The sequence below is a fragment of the Uloborus diversus genome, chromosome 5 (assembly GCF_026930045.1).
Source record: "Uloborus diversus isolate 005 chromosome 5, Udiv.v.3.1, whole genome shotgun sequence".
Lineage (NCBI taxonomy): Eukaryota > Metazoa > Arthropoda > Arachnida > Araneae > Uloboridae > Uloborus > Uloborus diversus.
This window is the reverse complement of record NC_072735.1, coordinates 71,420,651-71,443,294: the sequence shown is the minus strand read 5'-3', so window position 1 is coordinate 71,443,294 and position 22,644 is coordinate 71,420,651. Positions and strand designations below refer to the sequence as shown.

Here is a 22,644-nt window from a genome sequence, read left to right as displayed (position 1 = left end):
TTTCTAAGTTTTACCGTTTCCCTGGCACGCGAACCACAAACAAATAAACACAAATATCTTATTTTACTATATGTACAGATACTGAAACATGTTACAATGCCATTGAATTTACAATTATGTTAATACCATTTTGTTTAAATATAGATTCCCTTCTTCCAGCACAACCACCTCACCAAACCCGTTATTTCCTGACTGATGCCTACAATCCTTTCCCCATTCCTCCTACTCCCTCCTCGGATGAATTCCCAATTACTTTCTCTCTCTGTTGATGATCCTCCCACTCGGTTTCTTGGACGAACACCATTACGGTGAGTTATCAGTAAGGCTCGAAATGAAACATTTCTGGAAGCTTCAGCGCCATTTTGCTTTTCACTTTGGCTTTAAGCAAATTTTAATAGCAGAATTGCAAACTTTTCGCTGTTTTAAGGCAACTGCACTTGCCTACGTTGTTAGTTTTATATTTGCGGCAAAGCAAATAACACAAAATTTTCACTGATAAAAAGTAAATGATCAGCTTTTGCCTTTGGATTATTCTAAATCCTCAATTAAATTTTGAATGTACGTTTGGTTTCAAGTTTTTTTTTTTTTTTGGTTTTGGTTTTTGATCCTTTTGTCGGCTTTAAAGTGAGTGCTATTTGAGTCTTTAATAAAATTGTCGCAACAGGTGACAATTTGAAGGTCGTGCAGAGAAACCTAACTCCCTTCCAGATGAATGACATATATTTCATTTTTCTCGATATTTCCCTGCATGCTTGGAATGTACTGCCGTGCTAAGTACAAAAAATGTATCTGCAGCAGAGCCGTAAATGAGAAATTACTTGTTAAAGTTTTACGTCTCCTTATACTTTTATCAGATACTACTTTTCAGATTTTCATAAAAATATTTCATTCAAAGTTAACCGTAAGACATTCTATTAAGGTAAAACATGTTACAAAAACATCTTACTTATCTTGAATTATCTTCTATCAAAAAGTAGTAGAATAAAATAATGTAATCGGAACCCCCTACTTATCACTTGTGCATAGGAAGTAGAACGGGCTCTGCGTTATCTCTTGTATGTAAGAGAGGCTGCTCTCTCTCTCTCGCCTTGCAAGTGGACAGATTGAGTGCCTCACGTTAAGCGAAGGCAAGAAGTAGCCTAGTTCATTTTCACCAAGTGCCAAAATAATCAAACTTCGGCAGATCATATTATTGATTATATGGGGCTGTCTAGGCAAGATCATTATTCAGATCCTTTTCTTATGCTGAATTTTCTTAAAGACAAAACCCTTTTTGATCTTGTCTGACTTGCTCAGATATTGGAGGATCCGTAACAATAAAAACATGTTACGAAAAAACTCCTAGTGACAATAACCCAATTTTCCTAAAAAGCACAGTTACAACTTTTGGGCTTGGCACGGCCGTGTAACACCCTCTCCCATCATTTATTTTTAAATCCAAATTTATATACGGCATAATGAAATTCTATTTCAAGCATAGCTTTGCAATATTTGCTTGTGAATAAGGTGGAAGTTATGCATAAATTTAACCTTCGCAGCAGTCTTTCCGCTTGAAATAATTTCTTACCTGTTATTGACAGGTATTCTTCCGTGCTGGAGTCTTGGGTCGTCTGGAAGAAATGCGTGATGACCGTCTTGCCAAAATTGTCACCTGGTTACAAGCTTGGGTTCGATGGTATCTCAGCAAACGAGAATTCAAGAAGCTACAGGAACAAAGGTTTGTTTCATTATTATATCCTCCATATTTCATCAAAGAATTTATTTCATTATAACGTTTATTATCAGTAATACTAGATTTTTTTTTATTAATATATATTTTTTAAAAATAATTTTAGAGTTGCCCTGCTTGTCATTCAGCGCAATCTCAGAAAATTCCTCCAGCTTCGCAACTGGCTATGGTACAAACTGTATATCAAGGTAAATCAAAGATCACTTTTAGTTTTAGTTAAAAACCTGTAACTTTACAGCTAAGTCTAAAATTAATACCAGTGGTTTTCTATTTGATAAATACGCTCATATGTCAAACATTCTTTATGAATATTTTAGGTCAAACCCTTGCTTACTATGGCTAAGGCAGGAGATGAAATCAAAGCTTTGGAGGAGAAACTTAAGAAAGCTTTAGAAGCCTTGGAAAAAGAAGAGAAACTGAGGAAAGATTTGGAACACCAAAATGTTAAGATGTTACAAGAGAAGAATGACATGTTCTTGCAATTGGAATCTGAAAGATCAGGATCTGGTGACTTAGAAGAACGTCTTGCTAAGACTATTTCAATCAAGAATGACTTAGAAGGACAGCTTCAGGTACACCTTTTATGAATTTCATCTGGGGTTCTTTGGGGTATGTTAACTATCACTATAAAGTCAGCTCAATTTTAAATTTTACAAATTTGTATATTTAAGTAGTTACTAATAGAAGTGCGAAAAACTATCCGATTTTTCTAATAGTTTGCGGTTTATGTAAAATCACAGCAATGTAATACAGCACAATGTCCTTAACCGCAGCAACATAAAAAAGCGATCCTTTTTTTTTCAAAAGGAGCATTTTCTTATTTATTTTTTTTATTTATTAATTTCAGAGTATATGTCTTCAGAAAACATTAAAATTTAAAAAACCAAGCTACAGAAAATTTAATTCTTACTAAATCTGCATCTTTGAACACATTTTTTAAAATCAATGAAATATTCTACTTTTATTTTCAAAATGTATTACAAAATTTTTTTAAATGATCCCAAACAGTTTTCTGCCATTAATGTTTTTAAAAAAATATGTCATGTTTATATCTTACTTTAAACGAAGAAATTCACATGTAGTGTTTTCTAGGTGTTATATAAATTTGATTTAAATATTCAAGACTGAATAGTACATAACTGTTTTCCTAAGAAATGAAACCGGTATTCTTCACTAGTTTTTCTCCCAGAATTTTTCAAGTAGATCGCTTTTAAAACCAAGCTTTATACTTTCAACAGAGTGACGTCAGGAAACTCAAACAACCAAGACCTTTATTCTTCACAAAGGAAGTTTTCAAGTGAAAGTTTTTATCCTGTAACAGGATACAGAAAGCTCAAGAAATTAAAAGAGCATTCACTCAAGGTTAACAGAGCGTATACTGCTAGTCTGAAGTCTACAGTTGAACTTGGTTATAGTGATATCGTTTATAATGACAACTCTTTATTAACGTCAAAAACTTTCAGTCCCTTCATTTGCCCATAAACAGCAATAACGATCGTCTATAGCGTCATTTGACTATAGTGCCATTATACCGTTATAACAGAGTTTCAATGTACTTCTTGTGTAAACTTAACTTAGTATTATATATAAAAACGAATACCCCTCTAAATATAAGAAATATTTTTGACATTTTCGTTAAAAAGTAAAAATATATACCACAATGTTATGTATGACAATATGCAAAAATTCGCAGACAGGTGATTTTGAAGCTACAAGTAACTACTTTTTCAATGCAAAAAGATAGATGCAAAATTATCTGGCACTAAAGGGCAAAAAATGACGATTAAAATATCCATCGTCACCCGGTTGCCACCTCATAAAATAACTTAATGATCTTAAGATGTAAGAAAGGCATTAAATAAAAGTGGTAAAAAAAATCCAACAAAATTAAGATGCAGTCTTTATAAACTAGTTTATTAAAAATATGTTACTTAAATCAATTAATGTATTTAGGACTTTTAATTTCAACATTTTTTTTATATATATTGTTTAGCACTTTGAATTTTTGTTTAAAAAAAGTGGCCACAATTTTTAAAAAGCGGCGATTAATGAAATTGTTACAAGCGGCCACTGGCGAATAAAAAAGCTCCCCAATTCTGCCTTTTATCAAACAGTCTGTTAAAATGTTATTTCACACATTTTTATTTCTCAAAATGTCAAAAAAAAAAAAAAAAAGAAAAAAAAACATCTTTTACGAATATAAACTTGAAGAAATTATACCACACCATTACGTCCGTTCAAAGAAGCTTATTTCTGTGTTTGAACATCTTTCCCCTCATAAGTGCCTGTTTGCTTCAGTAACAGCCAAACTAATGAAATAATTTTATTTAAGACTTAACGAACGCCTTTAATAAAGTATCACACACTGCTTGGAAACTCATCGTTCATAAAAAAACACGATGAGTCAAAATAAATCTAAGCGATCTTTCAACTGGATTGAAAAGACTCCTGACAATCACATTAGCCCAGTTATGGATGGATATAGCACGTATTTTTAGAACATTTGGAGATTTTTCATCAGGTGAAAGGCAGAGTATTTATTTTAAAATAGCATTTCAAAATTTAGCTCCGAAGGAAGATTGTTGGATACTATCCAATGACAATCTTGTCGTGATTTATTTCTTTTATGTGACGAAAGTAGTCGACATGCCCCTAGGATATGATTTAGTCATACATGGACATTAAGAAACTCTAGTCCGCATTAAATTCTTAATAATGAATTTTACCAGTAGCCCCTTTTTTTGAGAAAAACTTACATAGAGTTTTAATTGTTTCATTTGAATATGATGTGGTCTCAGTTCTAAATCTTGCTTACAGCAGCAATAAGTGAATTTTTCCACGAATGTAAGACCAAATATTTTGTGACTCTGTGATGAGCATAACATTATTTCTCAAAACATTATGCATAGAAACAAACACTAGAACAATCACCAGTACAATTCAATAGCAAAATGAAATCTATTTAGCATATTTTGGAAGAAGTCATAGTTACACACTTTTAATTTAATGTTAAAAACACAAAAATTGAGTTCTAAAAATATGTAGATAGGGTTCAGGACTTGGCTTTCTAGAAGGTGGGAGATTATCAACTTACCGAATCAACGATGTCTATATGCAAAAATTTAGGGGGGGGGGGGTCAGCTCTTTTCCCCATGGTTTAGCAGGATATTTTTCCCATAGAAACCGATTTCAGTACAGATTAGAGTTATTGAAATTTGACATTTTTAATAACTTATTCATTAATTTCTGGAGAAGAATTGTTTTTACATTTTTGAAAAGAAAAAAGTACTAAAAGCAAAGAAGTTCTAGTTTCAAGGGGGTGGGGTTGAGCCCCCACTTGCCACCACCCCCCTTATGTGGGCGCCTTTGTACCGAATAAAATTTCGAATTTTTCCGAATGATAAAATACTAGCATGCGAGCACACCAGCATCTAATGAAAAGTGAAATCAGAAATCATGTTTTTAAGAAATAAATGCAATATTGCAATACTTTTGTCTCAAATTTGCTGAATCGTAAAAAAAAAAAAAAAAATGCCGAATGAGGGATTTTTTGGAAGATCATAGAGAACTTCCGCGACCTTCTATCGGGCGCCCCTATATTTGGAGAACAATGAAGCATTTTATAGTGCTCAAATGTTGATATCAGAGCTTAGAGCTGCTGAGAGCCAAGGCGGACCCGTGGCCACCTTGGTTGACAAGCCCTCCTTCCCCCATAAAACTGATACCACTTTGATTCCGAGGCGGGCCTCTCTAAGGGCTGGGCTACTAGTTTCCCACAACGACATGGTCTTTCAATCATGGCACAATCAGGGCTTGGATTCATCAGTTTCACTTTTCAATAATAAAAATGTGGAACATCCGTGTCTTTTTTGTCAAAATGTTTAACTATTTTCATATGAGTTGTCTTTCTCTTTATTAGTTCTTAAAACTATGACTGCTTGGTCTACGCAGATTTCCTGCGAAGAATTAATTGAATACCCCAAAATATGCAGTTCAATTCACCGCAATTTTATAAACGCATGAAATTAGTTTCGAAAAATAGTTGATTGAGAACATGAATTGAGTTTTTTAAGAGCGTAATATTATTCTCGCCTTGAAACAGAAAACTCAGAGTAGATTCAAAAATAAATTTGACTGTAGCGAGCTTATCAATTAAATTCCGGGAGAAAATACTCCCATCATTAGTCTTATAAGAATCTAAACACTGGTTAACAGTGATTAAATCACTGTAGGACTGATTATGAACAAAAAAGTGCACACAGTTTACAAAAACTTGTTAAAGACATTTATTTTGCTCGAAACGTGATATGCAGAATTTTTTTACCTGACAACGAGACTGCGTCTAGTTATGCCAGATATCAAAACGGAAAATGAAAACCTCTTTTACGTCCAAGTGCGGGGGAGGAAGGAGATATTTTTTACCCCTTCAACATGTGTGAGTCACAATCTTGTGCTCTGATTATTTCGTGTCGAATGAAGTTCCCTGTTCGGTCCGACTCCTCATTAACGACGACGAATTTGCGGCTCGAGCAAGTTCCCGGTTTTCTACCCATACTCTTGTCAGGATCAATATTCACTCTTGCAATTGGGCAAACCATCTTCTCATCTTCTTATCAGGATTTCGATATATCAATTCATTTTTGCAGTTTGGCAAGATATCTTACCATATTCTTGTCAGGATTTCAATACATCAATTCATTCTTGCAGTCTTGCAAACTATCTTCTACCACATTCCTTTCTCAAAGTAATGCCGATATTGGCTAATTAGAGATAAATACTAAAAGATACTTTGTTTCGTCATCATTAACAGAAGAATTTATTTTACTGCAACGTGCTAAAGGTACAAAGAACAGTTCAGGAAACTCGTGATTGATACATTTGCATTCCATCAAAGTTATTTTTAAAAATAGTTTGGCAGAGGACTGAAATTTCCACTGCACAATGGCTGCCATAAGCATTAAAAATTCTGAGAATTTCATTCTGGAAAACGACAAAATGAGTTCAATGGATATTGCTTATCGTTTGCAGGAACTGCAAGAAAGACTGCAGCACGAGGAGGATGCTCACAACAACCTCAACCAAAACAAAAAGAAATTAGATGGCGAGATTTCCAACATGAAGAAAGAAATTGAAGACCTTCAGCTTGTCATCCAAAAGGTAATTACTACTGCATTATTGATTGTTTTGAAATAGATGGAGTTGTGAGCAAGCTTAATCCATTTTATCTCACTGTCCTTTCTAAAGGACAGCTGAATGTTAATCATTCTGTAAAAAAAACATTTATTTCAAATTTTAAAAAAATAATTAAATTGGGATAAAACGGATTAATATGCATGGATGTTTATCTAGTATACTTCTTTCCCATTTCATGAGAAATTTTAAATATTAATTTAGGCTATTTAGTTATGTTAATACGTTAAGAAAATAAATTAGTATTTTTAAATGCTTGAAATTAGCTATTACTTACGATTAATTTTATTAAAAAATTCTTGCAATATGAATAGTACATAATTCTACAAATAAATACTTTAAAATTGTACTTCAAATTAGCTATTAGTGAAGATTGTATTTTAATTACATTTCGTGGAATAAGTAGAATATGTACTTATTTCGAAAAAGAAGAAATATTAAGAATGTTACCCAGAGTTCTTTATATCTCACTTACTTTTGCATTAAAGATTAAATTATAAATAAATAATTTAGTGCTTTTAAATGTTTAAAATCAGCCATCATTTAAGTTTAATTTTTTTAAATTAAATTGCTGAAAATACGTAGAGTATTTAACTATAGAAATAAACCTTAAAACTGGCACCCACGGTTCTTTTTATGCATTTTTCTTTCACATTATAGATAAAATAAGTTTAAAGTAAATTACGTGTTTCTAAATGCTTGAAATTAGGCATTAATTAAGATAAGCTAAATTTTTGCGAATTTAGCTTATATATAGAACCCTATTTAATTCTGGAAATAAATACTTTAAAATTGTCACCCACAGTTCTTCGTTTTTCTTTTACAAAACAGATGAAATAAATTAAAAACACATAAATTAGTGTTTTCAAATGCTTGAAATTAGCCATCGATTAATATTAATTTTCAGATAACTTTATCGGAATAAGTGGAGCATTAAATTCTAGGAATAACTACTTTTGTATTGCCACACACATTTCTTAATTTGTTTTTGTACTTTACATTACAGGCTGAACAAGACAAAGCTTCTAAGGATCATCAAATCCGCAACTTGAATGAAGAAATCGCTCATCAAGATGAACTTATCAACAAGCTCAACCGAGAGAAGAAACAATTGCAAGAAATGGGACAGGTAGCTTACCTCATTTTTTCTTAAAACACTATTCATTTTCATTTCACAGAAGTAAAAAAAATATATTGCATTCAAAGCTTTATGAAATACAAATAAAACAATTTCTAAACAATAATAAAGAAAGTTGTATAAATATATTAAAAGGAAATGATCGAACCGAATTTGATTCTCGTTTTTTTTTTAAAAAATCATTAAAGAATTAAAATTGAAGCATCAAAACAAAAATTTAAAGCATTAGCGTACAGATGTTTTAAAAGGTTTACACATCATGTATCAAAATATATATGCATTTTTTAATCAACATTCTTTGCATAACCAGTGTTGCAGTTTAATGTTTCAAAAATTATGAAAGTTACACACATACTTAACTATCAAACTTTATCTAGTACCGTTTCAGTAGGATAATTAGTAATATAAATAGCTCTATTTTATAAGAAAATTCTGAAAATACATTTATATTTTGTCTTCTTAAATAAAAATAGTTTTTTATTCTCATTCTTGATGTACCACCTTAAAGACGATTCAGTAAAATACATTAAATAATAATTACTTACTGAAGCTTTTCACTAATGTTATTACGACACAGTGCAAATTGAATGAGCAAAGAGTTGAGATACACTTTACGTTTAATCTCCAAACAAAGACTACACTAGTAACATAATATGCATTCGGAATTTTTCTCAGACAAATAATCTTTAATGACTGAACTAGTTTTTAATCATCGTTACATACCAAATTCGTTAGCCGCATTTAATTAATCACGCTGATTTATAAGCAATCACTTTTGAAAGACCGATTTTGAAAGATTAATAACATACAGTATATTGGTTGTTTCAAATTTTATATTATTTTCTCTCTTACTTCTCAGAAAACCGGAGAAGATCTTCAAGCTACTGAAGACAAATTGAACCACATGAACAAAGTGAAAGCTAAATTGGAACAAACTTTGGATGAGGTAAGTACTATAAACACTTAAAACTTTACTAGTACAGTTCTCAACCAAATATTCACTATTTCAAATATTTAGGGTAGTTATTAAGGCAAATCAAAGGAAATTACAAGACTAATGGTTCAAATTGTTTTAAAAAGCAAAAACGAATCAATTTACAGAAATTAAGCGAATCAATTCATTTGATTGGTTTATTTCTGAATTATTCTATTAGTTTGTGATTATTTATTCATCTTTCTAGTACACAAGCAGTTCATAGATTATTTATGAAACCTTTGAACTGCTTTGCTGCTTTAAACTTTTCTTAAACACTAATTATTTTGACTCAAAATAACAAATACTAATTAACCATTTATAGTTTTAAGTAAAATATAAACAGGTTGTTACATTTTAATATACTGAATAAAATTTTGAAATTTGACCCTTTTTTTATATAAATCTGTAAATACAATTCAAAGTAATGAAAATTAACTAAACGTAGTTTAAAATACAATACTCCTGTTTTTTTTTTTAATTATTTTATTTATTTATTTATTTATTTATTTTATTAATGAAAAATACCTTATAAGTAAAAAGAAAAACAACTGCTTTATTTAAAATTTTATGTTACTAAAATGTTTTTCTCCCATCCAAACTTGTAGTTGGAAGATTCTCTGGAACGTGAAAAGAAATTGCGTGGTGATGTTGAGAAGAATAAGAGGAAGATCGAAGGTGATCTGAAATTAGCCCAGGAAGCCCTTGCTGACCTCGAGAAGAACAAGAAAGAGCTTGAACAAGCTCTACAGAGGTACGATATAGGGTATTTATACATAGATAGTACGTGATAATTTCAATGTGAATTTATCAAGTTCAAAGACTTATAACCCTTGAACCAGGGCTTAATTTATATGGAAGCTGACGGTGGCTGAGCTCATGCACTTCCTTTTAATTTTATGAGAATTTCTATTAGAAATTCTCATAAAATTATGGATTAACCAAAAGTTCAGGCTTTTTAAGTGTAAAAAAGTTCTGAAGACTATATAGCTCTCTTACTTTTGCCACAAATGAAGCCCTAACTGGAACAAAAATGAGATCTTGTTTTTTAAAGAATTATGAATCGTACTAAAAATAAAGTACATTAAACAACAAAACACATTTGCATCTTAAAACTGTAACTAATAAAGATGACTAGGCAGTATTAATAGTTTACAATTATCCATTCGCCAAAATATGAACTAAAAATTAAGCAGAAACACGTTATCCGCATTTTTGAAGAATAAAACTATGGAACTAATAATTCACTTATACCTAAAAGTCTTAAAAATTGCATCTATGCACATTGAAGTAATTTTCCGTAACCTAAAACAAAAAGGGGGAAAAAACGATCAAAATTATGATGCAAAAATTTAGTAATATAATAAATATTTGTATTTCTTTCCAAAGGAAAGAAAAGGAGATGGCTAGCTTGGCAGCTAAACTTGAAGATGAACAGAGCTTGGTTGCTAAACTGCAGAAACAAATTAAAGAGCTTCAAGTAAGTAACTACACATAATTTTTTAATTTATTTCATTTTTGAACTATTATGTCTAGTTATATCAATGGAACGATCAGTTACTGCTAGCAAGCAGAATACTATTTATTTTTAATCAGCCCCCCACCAATGCAAATCCAATTAAGTTTTGATATAATGAAGAGAAAAAAGAAGTGTTTACATTAAAATTTAGGCGTACATGCTGCTGTCAAGCGTCGGCTTCATATTTTTAGAGATCATGAATAATAAACCAGGCAGTGTTCCAGAAGTGAAACTTCCGTACTTCCTTAGATTAGATCGTGATTCAGAAAAAGTGAAAAATTGTAAACATTTCACGCGGAAGATAAATTGTGTACAAGAGCATTAATACAAAATAACTTTAAATCCAGAAGCATCTCATATTCCGACTATTTTTCTTCAGAACTTCAAAAAATATATAAAGAACTTTACTTTGACATTCTATAAATTACATTTTTAAGGTGTTTAAAATAAATTCACAGGTACATAAATTCGATACCACATCAAAACAGTCTTAAAAAGAGCGTTTTTGCGTTTTTTAACATTTTAACGTTTGCGTTTTTTAACTGAAAAAAAACTTTAGAAGGAAGTTAGCAATGCCAAACAACAAGGAGTTATTCTCTAAATTTGGAAAATATATAATTATTAGTAAACACAGCTTACAATTACATTCAAAATTTACATTATTCGATGATTTTTCCTACACAATTTAAATGAAAAAAACTATCTTAGGTTCTAAGTAATTAAAACTACCTCACTTAGTGGTTTGCTAAACGCAAATTAGATTGAATTTCATCTTTAAAAAAATATTAAATAAATGGTTAAAACAGAATTTTTCGAAAACAAAATATTTGTGAAATATTTTTAGAAATAAAATGAAAACTGGTAAAATACAAGATGGAAAAAGAAAAAGACGGAAAATAATAATTTCATTGATTAATCACCAAACGATGTTTTAAGGAGAGCAAAAGAAATTATCATTTTACCCTAAGATGCAGTAGATTTTCTGTAGATTTGCAGTAGAAAAATATCGAAGTTTAAAAAATGCATTTTAATAATGAGCTTCAGTTACAATACAGCGTAGAAAATTCTGAGACAATATATGTTTAAAATTCTTGCACGAAGGTATTTTCCTATCAAAAAATATTTTCAAGTGCCTTCTCTTCCCCCCTGTCAGAACTATTTGTAGGACATCTTGTTATGTTAACAAGACAGATTAATTGTACGAACGTATGGGTTCCCTTGTCTGTCTGCCACGCAACATTAATTCAGACAGTTCAAGTTAGCCAAATGTGTCATAGTGTCTCTCGTTCTTCAGCCCAAAAAGGTAGCAAGTACCAAAATTTTTGCTTTTAACCGGGTATTCCCTGAGTCATTCCTCACACCGTGTCATCCTGGTGTTCATTTTTGGAACGCGGCGCGTCAGGGAGAACCTTTACTGATATAGAATTACCTTCTCTCTTTGGCACTCTCTGTCTGTTTTCTCCTCCCGCGGATGACAAGGCAAAGCAAAAATCGTCTTGGCTCTTGACCGATCTCCGGAGAGAAGATCTTAACCCACTTTCCGAGCAGCATTGGCAACAGTCGGTTCACGCTTCGTTTGCTTCCAGACAGATAACCACTTAGTTAGATTATCTGGAATAATTCCCGATTCTTGGGTTCGAAACACACTTGGATACACGAGTCATGGATACGACAGTGACATCCGATTTCGAAACGACTGCATCGGCCACGCAAAATGGATATTTAAATGGAATATCGAACGGGGACCACGTATCAGAGACTCTAAAAAGTGGTGTTTCAGAAAGTGCATCCGGAACGAAAACTGCCCTAACTCATACAATAACAAGTTCTGACATAAGCGCACCTATCCAAGGCAGCATGATCAGAAAAGATGTTTTTTATCCATATCAAAAAGCCCAATACGTTTCACCAAGCTACAATCTGAGTTTCGATACCAAACGAATGGTCCGTAGGCTTCAGGAGCCCTGTTTTGCTTCTTCTCCTGGAACGGTGCACTTAGTATATGAAGTAGGCCCATTCAATGGACAGAATTTTGCTTATCATCTTTTGCTCTATCGCAATCTGTAGCTACTCTACAGTACTATTATTCTTGAACTATGCTTCTTTCGAATACTTGGCTCCAATTTTACAAGATAAATCTTGCTAAGTATGATATGCACAATAAAACATTTCAGTAACTAAGAGCAATTAAATGCTTATATTCAATCTAAAAATAAACTGAGAAACGTAATTAAATATTCATAAATAATTTTATTTAATAAATAATTGAATAATAACCAAGTAAATATTATCTCTGCTTTATTTTCAAATATCTCTTTCTTTTCTTGTCTAATCCGTTGGCTTTTCTTTAATGCCTTGAGCTAATTAATTTTTCAAGCAGTAACTTTGAAATTTACAATTATTTAGCTTACTAATTGATTTTATTTTATGAATAGGCAAGAATCGAAGAACTGGAAGAAGAATTGGAAGCTGAAAGGCAGGCAAGAGCAAAGGTAATTTTTACAGAGCGTTTAATTAAAAAAAAAAATAGCTTAGAAAAATGGATGTAACGAATAGCCGATGACTATTCGGCATTTTTAGTCAATAATCGATAGACCGAATAATAAACGCCGAATATTTGGCCAAATGTATTTAGCTTTATAGCGGAGTACAGTTGAAACAAAAATATTTTTTCTGCGAATTTAAGAATATTTAAAAAAGAATAATTCAAAAGTAAATAGTAATTCTTTTCTTACGTGATTTTGAAAAAATAGTAGAGGGAACAAAATGATTTGAAAGCGAGCAGAGCTCCAAGCGATATATGCCTCAGAAAAAAATTCACATGAAGCATGAATTTTTTTTATTTTTTATTTATTTTTTTTTTTTTAATGATTTGCAGAAAATATCAAAAATGTTTTTTAGTTTATTTCCAAATGCATGTTTTACACGATTTATGGAAAGATAATTGATTGTAAAAGGTTTAAATGCCATAACGGTAAATTAAGCAACTTTTAAAAATGATAATTTATGAGTTCGTCAGGAATTTCTGCGGAAAAGAATGAAACGAATGAAAGTAGTGGAAATTGTTTAAAAAAAAGTCTGAAAAAAAGTTTGTATTTACCTAAAAAGTAGAGAGTATCCTATTTTTTTTTTTTTTAATGTAGCCAGCAGTGACAAAACTAGCGTAATCTACTAATTTTAACAACATTTTCATCAGTCTTTAACAACGAGGTCGTTTCCAAAATTTTAAAAGTATTTTTTTCTGAAAGAGCATGATTAAAAATATAGGATCTGACCATTTTTTAAATAATTTGTTTAAGTTTACTATTTAAAAAAATTACTCAAATCGGTGCGCTTTCATTGTTTAGGCTTCCGCCGATGACATCACAAATGATGGAATGCCATTCAGTGTTGTCATTCACAGAGCAAAGTATTTAATTCGAATCTTTACTCAGGTGTCTTGGCAACGATATAGTTGATAGCAAGCGTACAGCGCAATTTTAATTCGCTTCTTGATTATCAAAACGCGGAAACGAGGTAGAAAGATGCGCCCAAGAGCCATCTTTTGTGACGTCATTAAGACCACGCCTTGTTTGAAAAATCGGCCATTTTAAAAAATAAATAAAAAAAAAACTGTTGGGAAAATGAAAGTATTTTCTGGGTCCATGTTATTTTTTTTACTTATTCTATCAATTTCAGTGACAAAAAGTACTACTTTTGACTGAAGGAAACAACCCCATTATTCGTTTTAAGCATTAGAAATTATGTATTTGCTGGTGTTTATTATTATTATTATTATTATTATTATTTAAATTTACTATTCTATTATTATTATTATTTAAATTTAAATTTACTATTCAACCACCGAATATTCGGTATTTGGTTTAACTTTTGGCCAAATATTTAATGCTCGGCTATTGGAGAAAAAAAACAATATTCGATACATTTCCATTTTAAAAATTACTTCCCCAATTTTTATAGAGCATTTAATTAAAAAAAAAAAATAGCTTAAAAATATGGATGCAAAGATTAGCCGATGACTATTCGGCATTTCTAATCGATTTCGGTGAATAATCGATATAGCACTAATAATAAACGCCGAATATTCGGCCAAATGTATGTAGCTTTATAGCGGAGTACAGTTAAAACAAAAATATTTTTTCTGTGAAGTTAAGATTATTTTAAAAAGAATAACTTAAAAAGTATATAGCAATTTTTTGTTACTTTGTGAATAGTAATTCTTGTAATTGTTTGTATTGTACTTAAGTAGAATCAATTTTATGCAATACTGAGTCAAAATATCATTAATTTACAGGCTGAGAAACAACGTGCTGATCTGGCCCGTGAAATTGAAGAGCTCAGCGAACGATTGGAAGAAGCTGGAGGCGCTACCTCTGCTCAGGTAAAATAATTTAGCTGTGAACAATTCTGTCTATATTCCGGAAAGCAAATATCACAAATTCATACATCAATTTCGTTCGTGTTGGAAATATGGAATTCTTGATGTTTAGGTTGAACTGAATAAGAGACGAGAAGCTGAAATGGCCAAGTTAAGGCGAGATTTGGAAGAATCGAACCTCCAACACGAACAAACCCTTGCAAATCTCAGAAAAAAGCACAACGATGTGGTTGCTGAGCTTAGCGAACAAATCGACCAATTGAACAAACACAAAGCCAGGTAAAATTTCTATAAAAAAATATGAGTTATTTTGTGTCATTTTTGAAAGTTTAATTTTTTAAAGTTTGGGCAAATCAATATTTAAATTTTAGAGCAATTGTAATAAAAAAAAAGTTATCGAATAACAAAACTGAACTTGCAGAAGCAACTACGAACAATAAGTATTAAATTTAAGTTCATTTCATTCAAAAATCTCTTCACAAAGTATATTAATGTTCAAAGTTCAGGCATGAGTTAATAAATTTAAGCAATAAATACATATTAGTTGACATACTACGTTATTATCAGGACTAAGAATATTGCTGATAAATGTTTTTTTTTTTTTTTTTTTTGGAGGGGGAAGGGCTATTTTTTCCTTTATAGAATAATTTTTAAATCACTTTTAAAAGATGTTTGTAATTTTTAGTCTTTTCTTTTTCTCAATTTATAAATTATTTTGAATCTTGAGTGATATTTTTCATCAAAAAAGCATTTTGTTTAATGTTGAGCGAAGTTTTTTAATGCATTACAATTTGCTTTTGGACAATAGGCGATCTTATAAATTTCAACAATATAGAAAACTTTTCATAATTGCACTTCTAATGTCCATGAAGATTTTAACTAAAGACTAATGAATCACTTTCTTAATTATCTTTATTTCCATACTAGCGTGTAACAAATTCATCTAATTGGAATTTTTACAGATCATTTCGTTGTAATTCATAACCGCAAAACTCTGTTATTTCCATAGAAATAAAAAATCATTTTAAAAATCAATTCATCCAACCCTAGGTTAGAAAAGGAAAAGGCTCAAATGAAAGGTGAACTTGACGATGTACGATCTAGCGTGGACCATGTTAACAAAGAAAAGGTACAAAATTGTGAGCATTTCGATCTTGCACGGTGTGAACCCTTAGACGTCTGCAAATCATCAATAATAGAAAAAAAAACTAGCAATTAAACAGCCAAAAAATAATTCTTGACTATTTGGTACTAAACATATACTAACATTTGTATTTTACAACAAAGATTGTTTTTCATTCATAAATAACAAGGCATGATTCAAAATGTGATTCTTATTTTACATTATTTTGCATGATCCAAGATGACTTACAGTCCCTCCCTTTATACCATTATATTGTATGTGATGTAGAATTGAAAAGGAAAATTCCTCTAATTATGAAGAATTACATCAACTGCAGATTGCATTGGATTGCACTTTAAGAAGGAAGGTAAAACGCATGATTAAAATTTTAAAATTCTTTTAAGATTTGAAGCACCTGAGAAGCAAAGTGGTGTATGTGCAAAATTAAATATATGGAGACTACTAGTACAAATAGTAAAAGAAACTCCCATGTTTTGAGGCAAGAAGTGGTACTAGAAGTCCTGCTATATAACATGACTTCGAAAAAAAAAAAAAAAAAGAAGCCTACCTAATTTTTGCAATTTGCATGTTTTTTACTCAAAACTTACTTACATCACTTTGCTTTTCATTGCAGCAATGTAATTTTTTGGATATTGTTTTCCAAAGCATGAAAAACAAGTTTAAAAACCTCGCATAAATTTATATATGTCATCTATATACAATGCATGATTAGATACTCTTAACAAAAATATCAGCAAATATATTGATATTTTACAAAAACAATTCAATGCATTTTTATCTATCTAAAAAATTCTTATTCATCAATGTACAGGCTAACGCTGAAAAACAAGCCAAGCAGCTCGAGATGCAATTGGGTGAATTGCAAGGCAAGATGGATGAAGCACACAGATCTCTTGGCGATTTGGATGCCGCAAAGAAGAGGCTGACCGTAGAAAACAGCGAATTCCAGAGACAACTGGAAGAGGCAGAATCTCAAATTAGCCAGCTCAGCAAGCTCAAAATGTCTTTACAGACCCAACTTGACGATGTCAAACGAATGGCTGATGAAGAAAGCAGGGTACATATGAATTTCATTTCTAACTGTTATGCTGATTTCCGGAATGATAGCGACGAAGTCTTAGACATATTCTTTATACACTCGTCGCTAGAACGGTAAAATTTAAATGAAACGTCATCGTGTTAATATCAGTTATTGATTGGCTATCACTTACCCCGTTATGAAAAATGCTTTCACGTGGGGTGACTGATTACCAGATGGCATAAAATATCAAAGGAAAGCAATCGGTTTCAGCGTAAAGCCATAAGAACAGTCTAAATGTATTTTGTGGCTGTTACGGCCGGTGTGAAATCAGCATTACAGATATTAAGAGGCAAAATGCATATGAATGCATTATTTCTAAATAATCTAACTCATCTTATTTAATCTGAAGGAACGTGCTACCGCCATGGGTAGATACCGATCCGTTGAGCACGACTTAGACAGCCTCAGAGAACAAGTAGATGAAGAACAAGAAGCTAAAGCTGATCTGCAAAGACAATTGAGCAAAGCCAATGCCGAAGTCCAATTGTGGCGATCCAAATACGAGAGCGAAGGTTTGGCTCGTCTGGAGGAACTTGAAGAATCCAAGTATGATCACTTGTTAATTCTTTAAATTGTAATTTGCGAACTAGTTTGATACAGTTAAACAGAATTCTACATATTTCTTAATGTGAAAAACCACGTTGATTTCTAGATACTAATTAACATGACGACAAACAATAGTCACTTTGCAATCGAAAAATTATTTATGTTTCGCGAATGACGAAACATAATTGTAAAAAATACAATAAAGATCGTGTGACGAGAAACAATTGTCAATTTATAATAAAAATATAATTTATGATTCGCCATTAATGTTACTTAATTATAGAAACTAGAATAAAGACAATATGAAGAGAAATAACAGTCACTTTGTAATAAAATATTCATTTTTTTCCGCTAATAATGAAACTTTATAGAAACTATAATAAAACAATATGAGGAGAAACAATAGTAACTTCGAAACAAAAAAAAAATATTTATGTTTCGCAAAAAATAAAACTTGATTAAAGAAAGGAGAATAAAGATAATAAGACAAGAAACAGTAGTAACTTAATAATAAAAAATATATTTATGTTTTACGACTAATAAAGCTTAACTATACAAACTAAGACAGAGAAAACATAGTGAAGTGCAATATCAAGCTAATGCAATTGTTGCTTTACTTAGGAGAAAGCTGGACGCCAAGTTGCAGGAGGCTATGGAAAACATTGACCAACTGAATGCCAAATGTAGTGGTCTTGAAAAGACAAAATCTCGTTTACAAGGTGAACTTGAAGACATGACTATTGAAGTTGAAAAGGTAAGAAGATAGTATTTGTGTGTTTGTGTGTGTGTCGGTGAGAAGCTGGGAAGTCATCTGATTGCTGATGGCAAAAACCGTCCTAAACTGATTCTTCTAACGGTATTAATAAAATGTTTCTTTTAACAGGCTAATGCAATGGCATCTGCAATGGAAAAGAAACAGAAATCATTCGACAGGATCGTTGCTGAATGGAAACAGAAGGTCGATGACTTAGCCGCTGAACTTGATGCATCCCAGAAAGAATGCAGAAACTATTCCACAGAAGTGTTCAAACTCAGATCTCAATACGAAGAGAGCCAAGAGCATTACGAATCAGTCAAACGAGAAAACAAGAACTTGCAAGATGAAATCAAGGATCTCGTGGACCAACTTGGTGAGGGTGGTAGGAGCGTACACGAATTGGAGAAGGCCAGAAAGAGGTTAGAATTAGAAAAGGAAGAACTCCAGGCCGCTCTTGAGGAAGCTGAAGCTGCTCTTGAACAAGAAGAGAACAAAGTACTTCGTGCTCAATTGGAGCTTTCTCAAGTACGACAGGAAATTGACAGGAGACTCCAAGAGAAAGAAGAAGAGTTCGAAAACACAAGGTAAACTCTAAAACAACATTTTTCATAAAATTATTAAACTAATAAATCATTTCAGTTTGTGTACATAATCACTAAAAATACGGAGTACTTACTTTTAAACTACAGTGGCATAATTGTTTTAAAAGAATACAAAGCTCTAATTTCAAAATAATTAAAAAACTCTTAAATGCCTCAAAATTCAACTAGGCAACCTACTTAATTTAATATTCTATAATATGAGAAAACAAAATTGAAGGTATGTTATTGCCAATAACCAATAAAATACACACTTAGCATACCAATTCATTTTGTTTTCTTGTAGATAATAGATTTAATATTTATTGGCAAAAAAAAATAAGTTTTTCAGCATTTGCTGGATATGCGTTTTGTTTCGTTTCGTACGCTTTGGAATACTCACTTCCTATTCTTCTGTGAAAAAAAATCATTGCTTGAACAGTAACGGTATTTTCAATATTTATAAATAATTTAAGTGGATATTTGACTAAAATTTTTTTTTTCTGGTTAAAGCCACAAGTCTGGTTAAACGGTTTTTTTAATCATAAACCACACTTGCGCTCAAATAAAGCTTTTTTTTGAAAGATACTAAGCGCTAATGTTTTAAATAAGAAATCCCAAAAAGATTTTTACAAATGCTTTTAAAAAATCACGCATTTAACAGTTAAAAGAATACTTTGTTGAAAGCATTTTCCTTTAATAATCAAAGTTTTTAAAATCAATGAATTGTTTTCCTTTAAATTTATTACAGAAAGAATCACCAACGCGCAATCGATTCCATGCAAGCCAGTTTGGAGGCTGAAGCTAAAGGAAAGGCTGAGGCACTCAGGATGAAGAAGAAATTGGAAAGCGACATCAACGAATTGGAGATTGCATTGGATCATGCCAACAAAGCTAATGCTGAAGCTCAAAAGAATATTAAGAAATACCAAGTACAACTTAAAGAGCTTCAACAAGCTTTGGAAGAGGAACAGAGAGCTCGTGATGAAGTTCGTGAACAATACGCAATGTCTGAAAGAAGGTGCAATGCAATGCACGGAGAACTGGAAGAGAGCCGACAGCTTTTAGAACAGGTATAATATATTTGTTTTCTAGAAATACTGCTTCTTAAATTCAAGTTTTACAGTATTACAAAAGCATAAAGATGTAGGTTAAAAACCACCCTTTGTATACCCTAACGTCTAAAACTGAAGTTCTGGTATTGCCCGATGAAATTAAAAACAGATGGAAACTAAAAATTCTTGTAAATAACTTACTCTAACATTTAGGAAAAATAAGCTAAAATTTACTTTTTTTTACAACACTAGTTTTTCCTAAAATGATGTAAAAACTTTTGGTACTTTAAATGTTTTGAAGACAACGTTTAAAAATTTAAAATTTCAGTGGCATATCAAGAAGTCCTTAAAGTAAAGTTTGATTTTCTACATCAGAAAAGTTTGTTTCCCCTTGATAATTTTATCTACATACACTGAACGTTTTCAGCTTTTAGGTTTTTAATACGAAACATTCTATAATAACGCTACATTTTGCCTAACTAATAGAAAACGAATAAGTTTGACATCGAGTTCATTAAGAAAAATGAATAAATATTTAATTGAAATGATGATTTTCAAAACCAAGTTTATGAATGAATGAATGCGATAAAAAGGAAAAACATCGTTTTTTTTTTTTTTTTTTTTTTTTTTTTTTTTTTTTTTTTTTTGAGCAATCACGATTGCTTATTGCTTTTATTTGACTGTTTTGATGTCCTATGATTTTATTTTCCCACCGCCACCCTCTGCACCATCACCGTCCACCGGTTCCTCACGATGCTGCTACTATAGCCAAAGCCGTCTCCAGGTTGCATCCATGTCCTACACACACGCGCATACATACACTACTACACACACACACACGCACGCACACACACACATATACACTTACACACATACACAAACACATACACTCAACTATCCACACATTCATGCCTGCACACAGACACAAACACATATGCCTACACACACATACACATACCTCCGCACGACCTACCCTCCGGTTTTGAGACATTCCTTGATTCAAGTCATCATATTAAAAAAGCGGTTTCACATTCATTTTCTCACCATATACTTGTTGATCTAAACATAATTAATTCATTTTTAGGCTGACCGTGCTCGCCGTGCTGCCGACAGTGAACTTGCTGAGCTGCACGAACAAGTCAACGAGCTTTCCGCACAGACATCTTCCCTCTCTATGGCCAAGAGGAAACTGGAAGGCGAGATGCAGGCACTCCACGCCGATCTTGACGAAATGTTGAACGAAGCCAAATCATCCGAAGAGAAGGCAAAGAAGGCCATGGTCGATGCTGCCCGTCTTGCTGACGAACTCAGAGCCGAACAAGAGCATGCTCAACAGCAAGAGAAAATGCGAAAGGCTATGGAAGGACAGATCAAAGAACTCCAAGTCCGATTGGATGAGGCCGAAGCTGCTGCACTTAAGGGTGGAAAGAAGATTATCCAAAAACTCGAACAGAAGGTATGGTTCATGTAGTCAAAAACAAAACTGTGCTGTCTAATAATATTGAAAAACGGGTGCCTAGTCACTCCAAAACGCAATAATAAATTTTATAAATCTGTTCTTACCTATTTTCGGTAAAAAATACAAGTGTATAGTATATATACTACACTTGTCTCACAAAATTTTCATCATTTTAAAACTTGTTGAGCTTTCCTACACCTTTAAATTGCGTTTCTGCTTAAAATATCTTTACGAAATTTAATGATATTTAAAAACTTATTAAATAATATATATGATTAAACTGTGCAATCAACAAAGCAATAATATTACAAACTTTTTAATTTGATAGAGTATGCAACTGTGCCGGATAATCAACAATTAAATTTCCAATATTTTAGTTTTCAGACATGGTGTTTGTTAGTCATGACATTTTTTGAGTTAAATCTACCATGCGTGAAAAATTCTTGCTATAATTTATAATATATCTCTTTAGGTTCGTGAACTGGAAACAGAATTGGACAATGAACAGCGTCGTCATTCTGAAGCAGCCAAGAATGTCAGGAAATCAGAACGTCGTGTCAAGGAACTGCAATTCCAAGCCGATGAGGATCGCAAGAACCACGAACGTATGCAAGACCTCGTCGACAAACTCCAGCAGAAGATCAAGACGTACAAGAGGCAGATAGAGGAAGCAGTACGTATTTTTAATAACTTTTATTACAGTTGCTCTGTCGTAGGTGGGAGGAATAAGCTTTTTAATCATCGCCAAAAAACAAAAACGAATAATAGTAATTATCAAGTACGTTATTATTTAAGTTAACAAATTAATTTCATGGCAGAACATGAGAATGCACAGCTTTGTGGACTTCGAGCTTTTGGAAACACGCCAAATATATGTATCCGAGGCAAATACTTGTTTATTCGTAATAGACACAGTATAAAACTTAAGATGTGAATCGGAAATTTATGCATGCAAAGCAAACATTTGTCAAGTTAACGCTCGGATATAACTTTGACCGCAAAATAATTATTTTTAAGTTTGTTTACATTTTAAAGTCAAAAAGTATTTTATCGGTGACATATCTGGCATATCTGTCAATTTAGGAAAATTTCTATGC

The 22,644-nt window shown here is 32.0% G+C and overlaps 2 protein-coding genes across 2 annotated transcripts in view; one reads left to right on the top strand and one right to left on the bottom strand.

The window, feature by feature from the left end:
* Positions 1 to 1,678, bottom strand: part of LOC129222050 (uncharacterized) — a 147,409-nt gene extending 145,731 nt beyond the window's left edge. The window contains exon 1 of the mRNA XM_054856471.1: positions 1,568 to 1,678. The gene's annotated coding sequence lies outside the window, so the exon portion shown is untranslated. The remainder of the gene's footprint in view (positions 1 to 1,567) is intronic.
* Positions 1 to 22,644, top strand: part of LOC129222049 (myosin heavy chain, muscle-like) — a 57,122-nt gene that overhangs the window by 31,408 nt on the left and 3,070 nt on the right. The window contains 19 exon segments of the mRNA XM_054856469.1: positions 1,581 to 1,717; positions 1,836 to 1,917; positions 2,047 to 2,301; positions 6,758 to 6,886; positions 7,926 to 8,048; positions 8,917 to 9,003; positions 9,639 to 9,784; positions 10,420 to 10,510; positions 12,985 to 13,041; positions 14,844 to 14,930; positions 15,040 to 15,206; positions 15,978 to 16,056; positions 16,883 to 17,128; positions 17,502 to 17,698; positions 18,320 to 18,452; positions 18,582 to 19,039; positions 19,785 to 20,106; positions 21,173 to 21,544; positions 22,020 to 22,220. Coding sequence (XP_054712444.1) covers positions 1,581 to 1,717; positions 1,836 to 1,917; positions 2,047 to 2,301; positions 6,758 to 6,886; positions 7,926 to 8,048; positions 8,917 to 9,003; positions 9,639 to 9,784; positions 10,420 to 10,510; positions 12,985 to 13,041; positions 14,844 to 14,930; positions 15,040 to 15,206; positions 15,978 to 16,056; positions 16,883 to 17,128; positions 17,502 to 17,698; positions 18,320 to 18,452; positions 18,582 to 19,039; positions 19,785 to 20,106; positions 21,173 to 21,544; positions 22,020 to 22,220 — 3,369 coding nt within the window.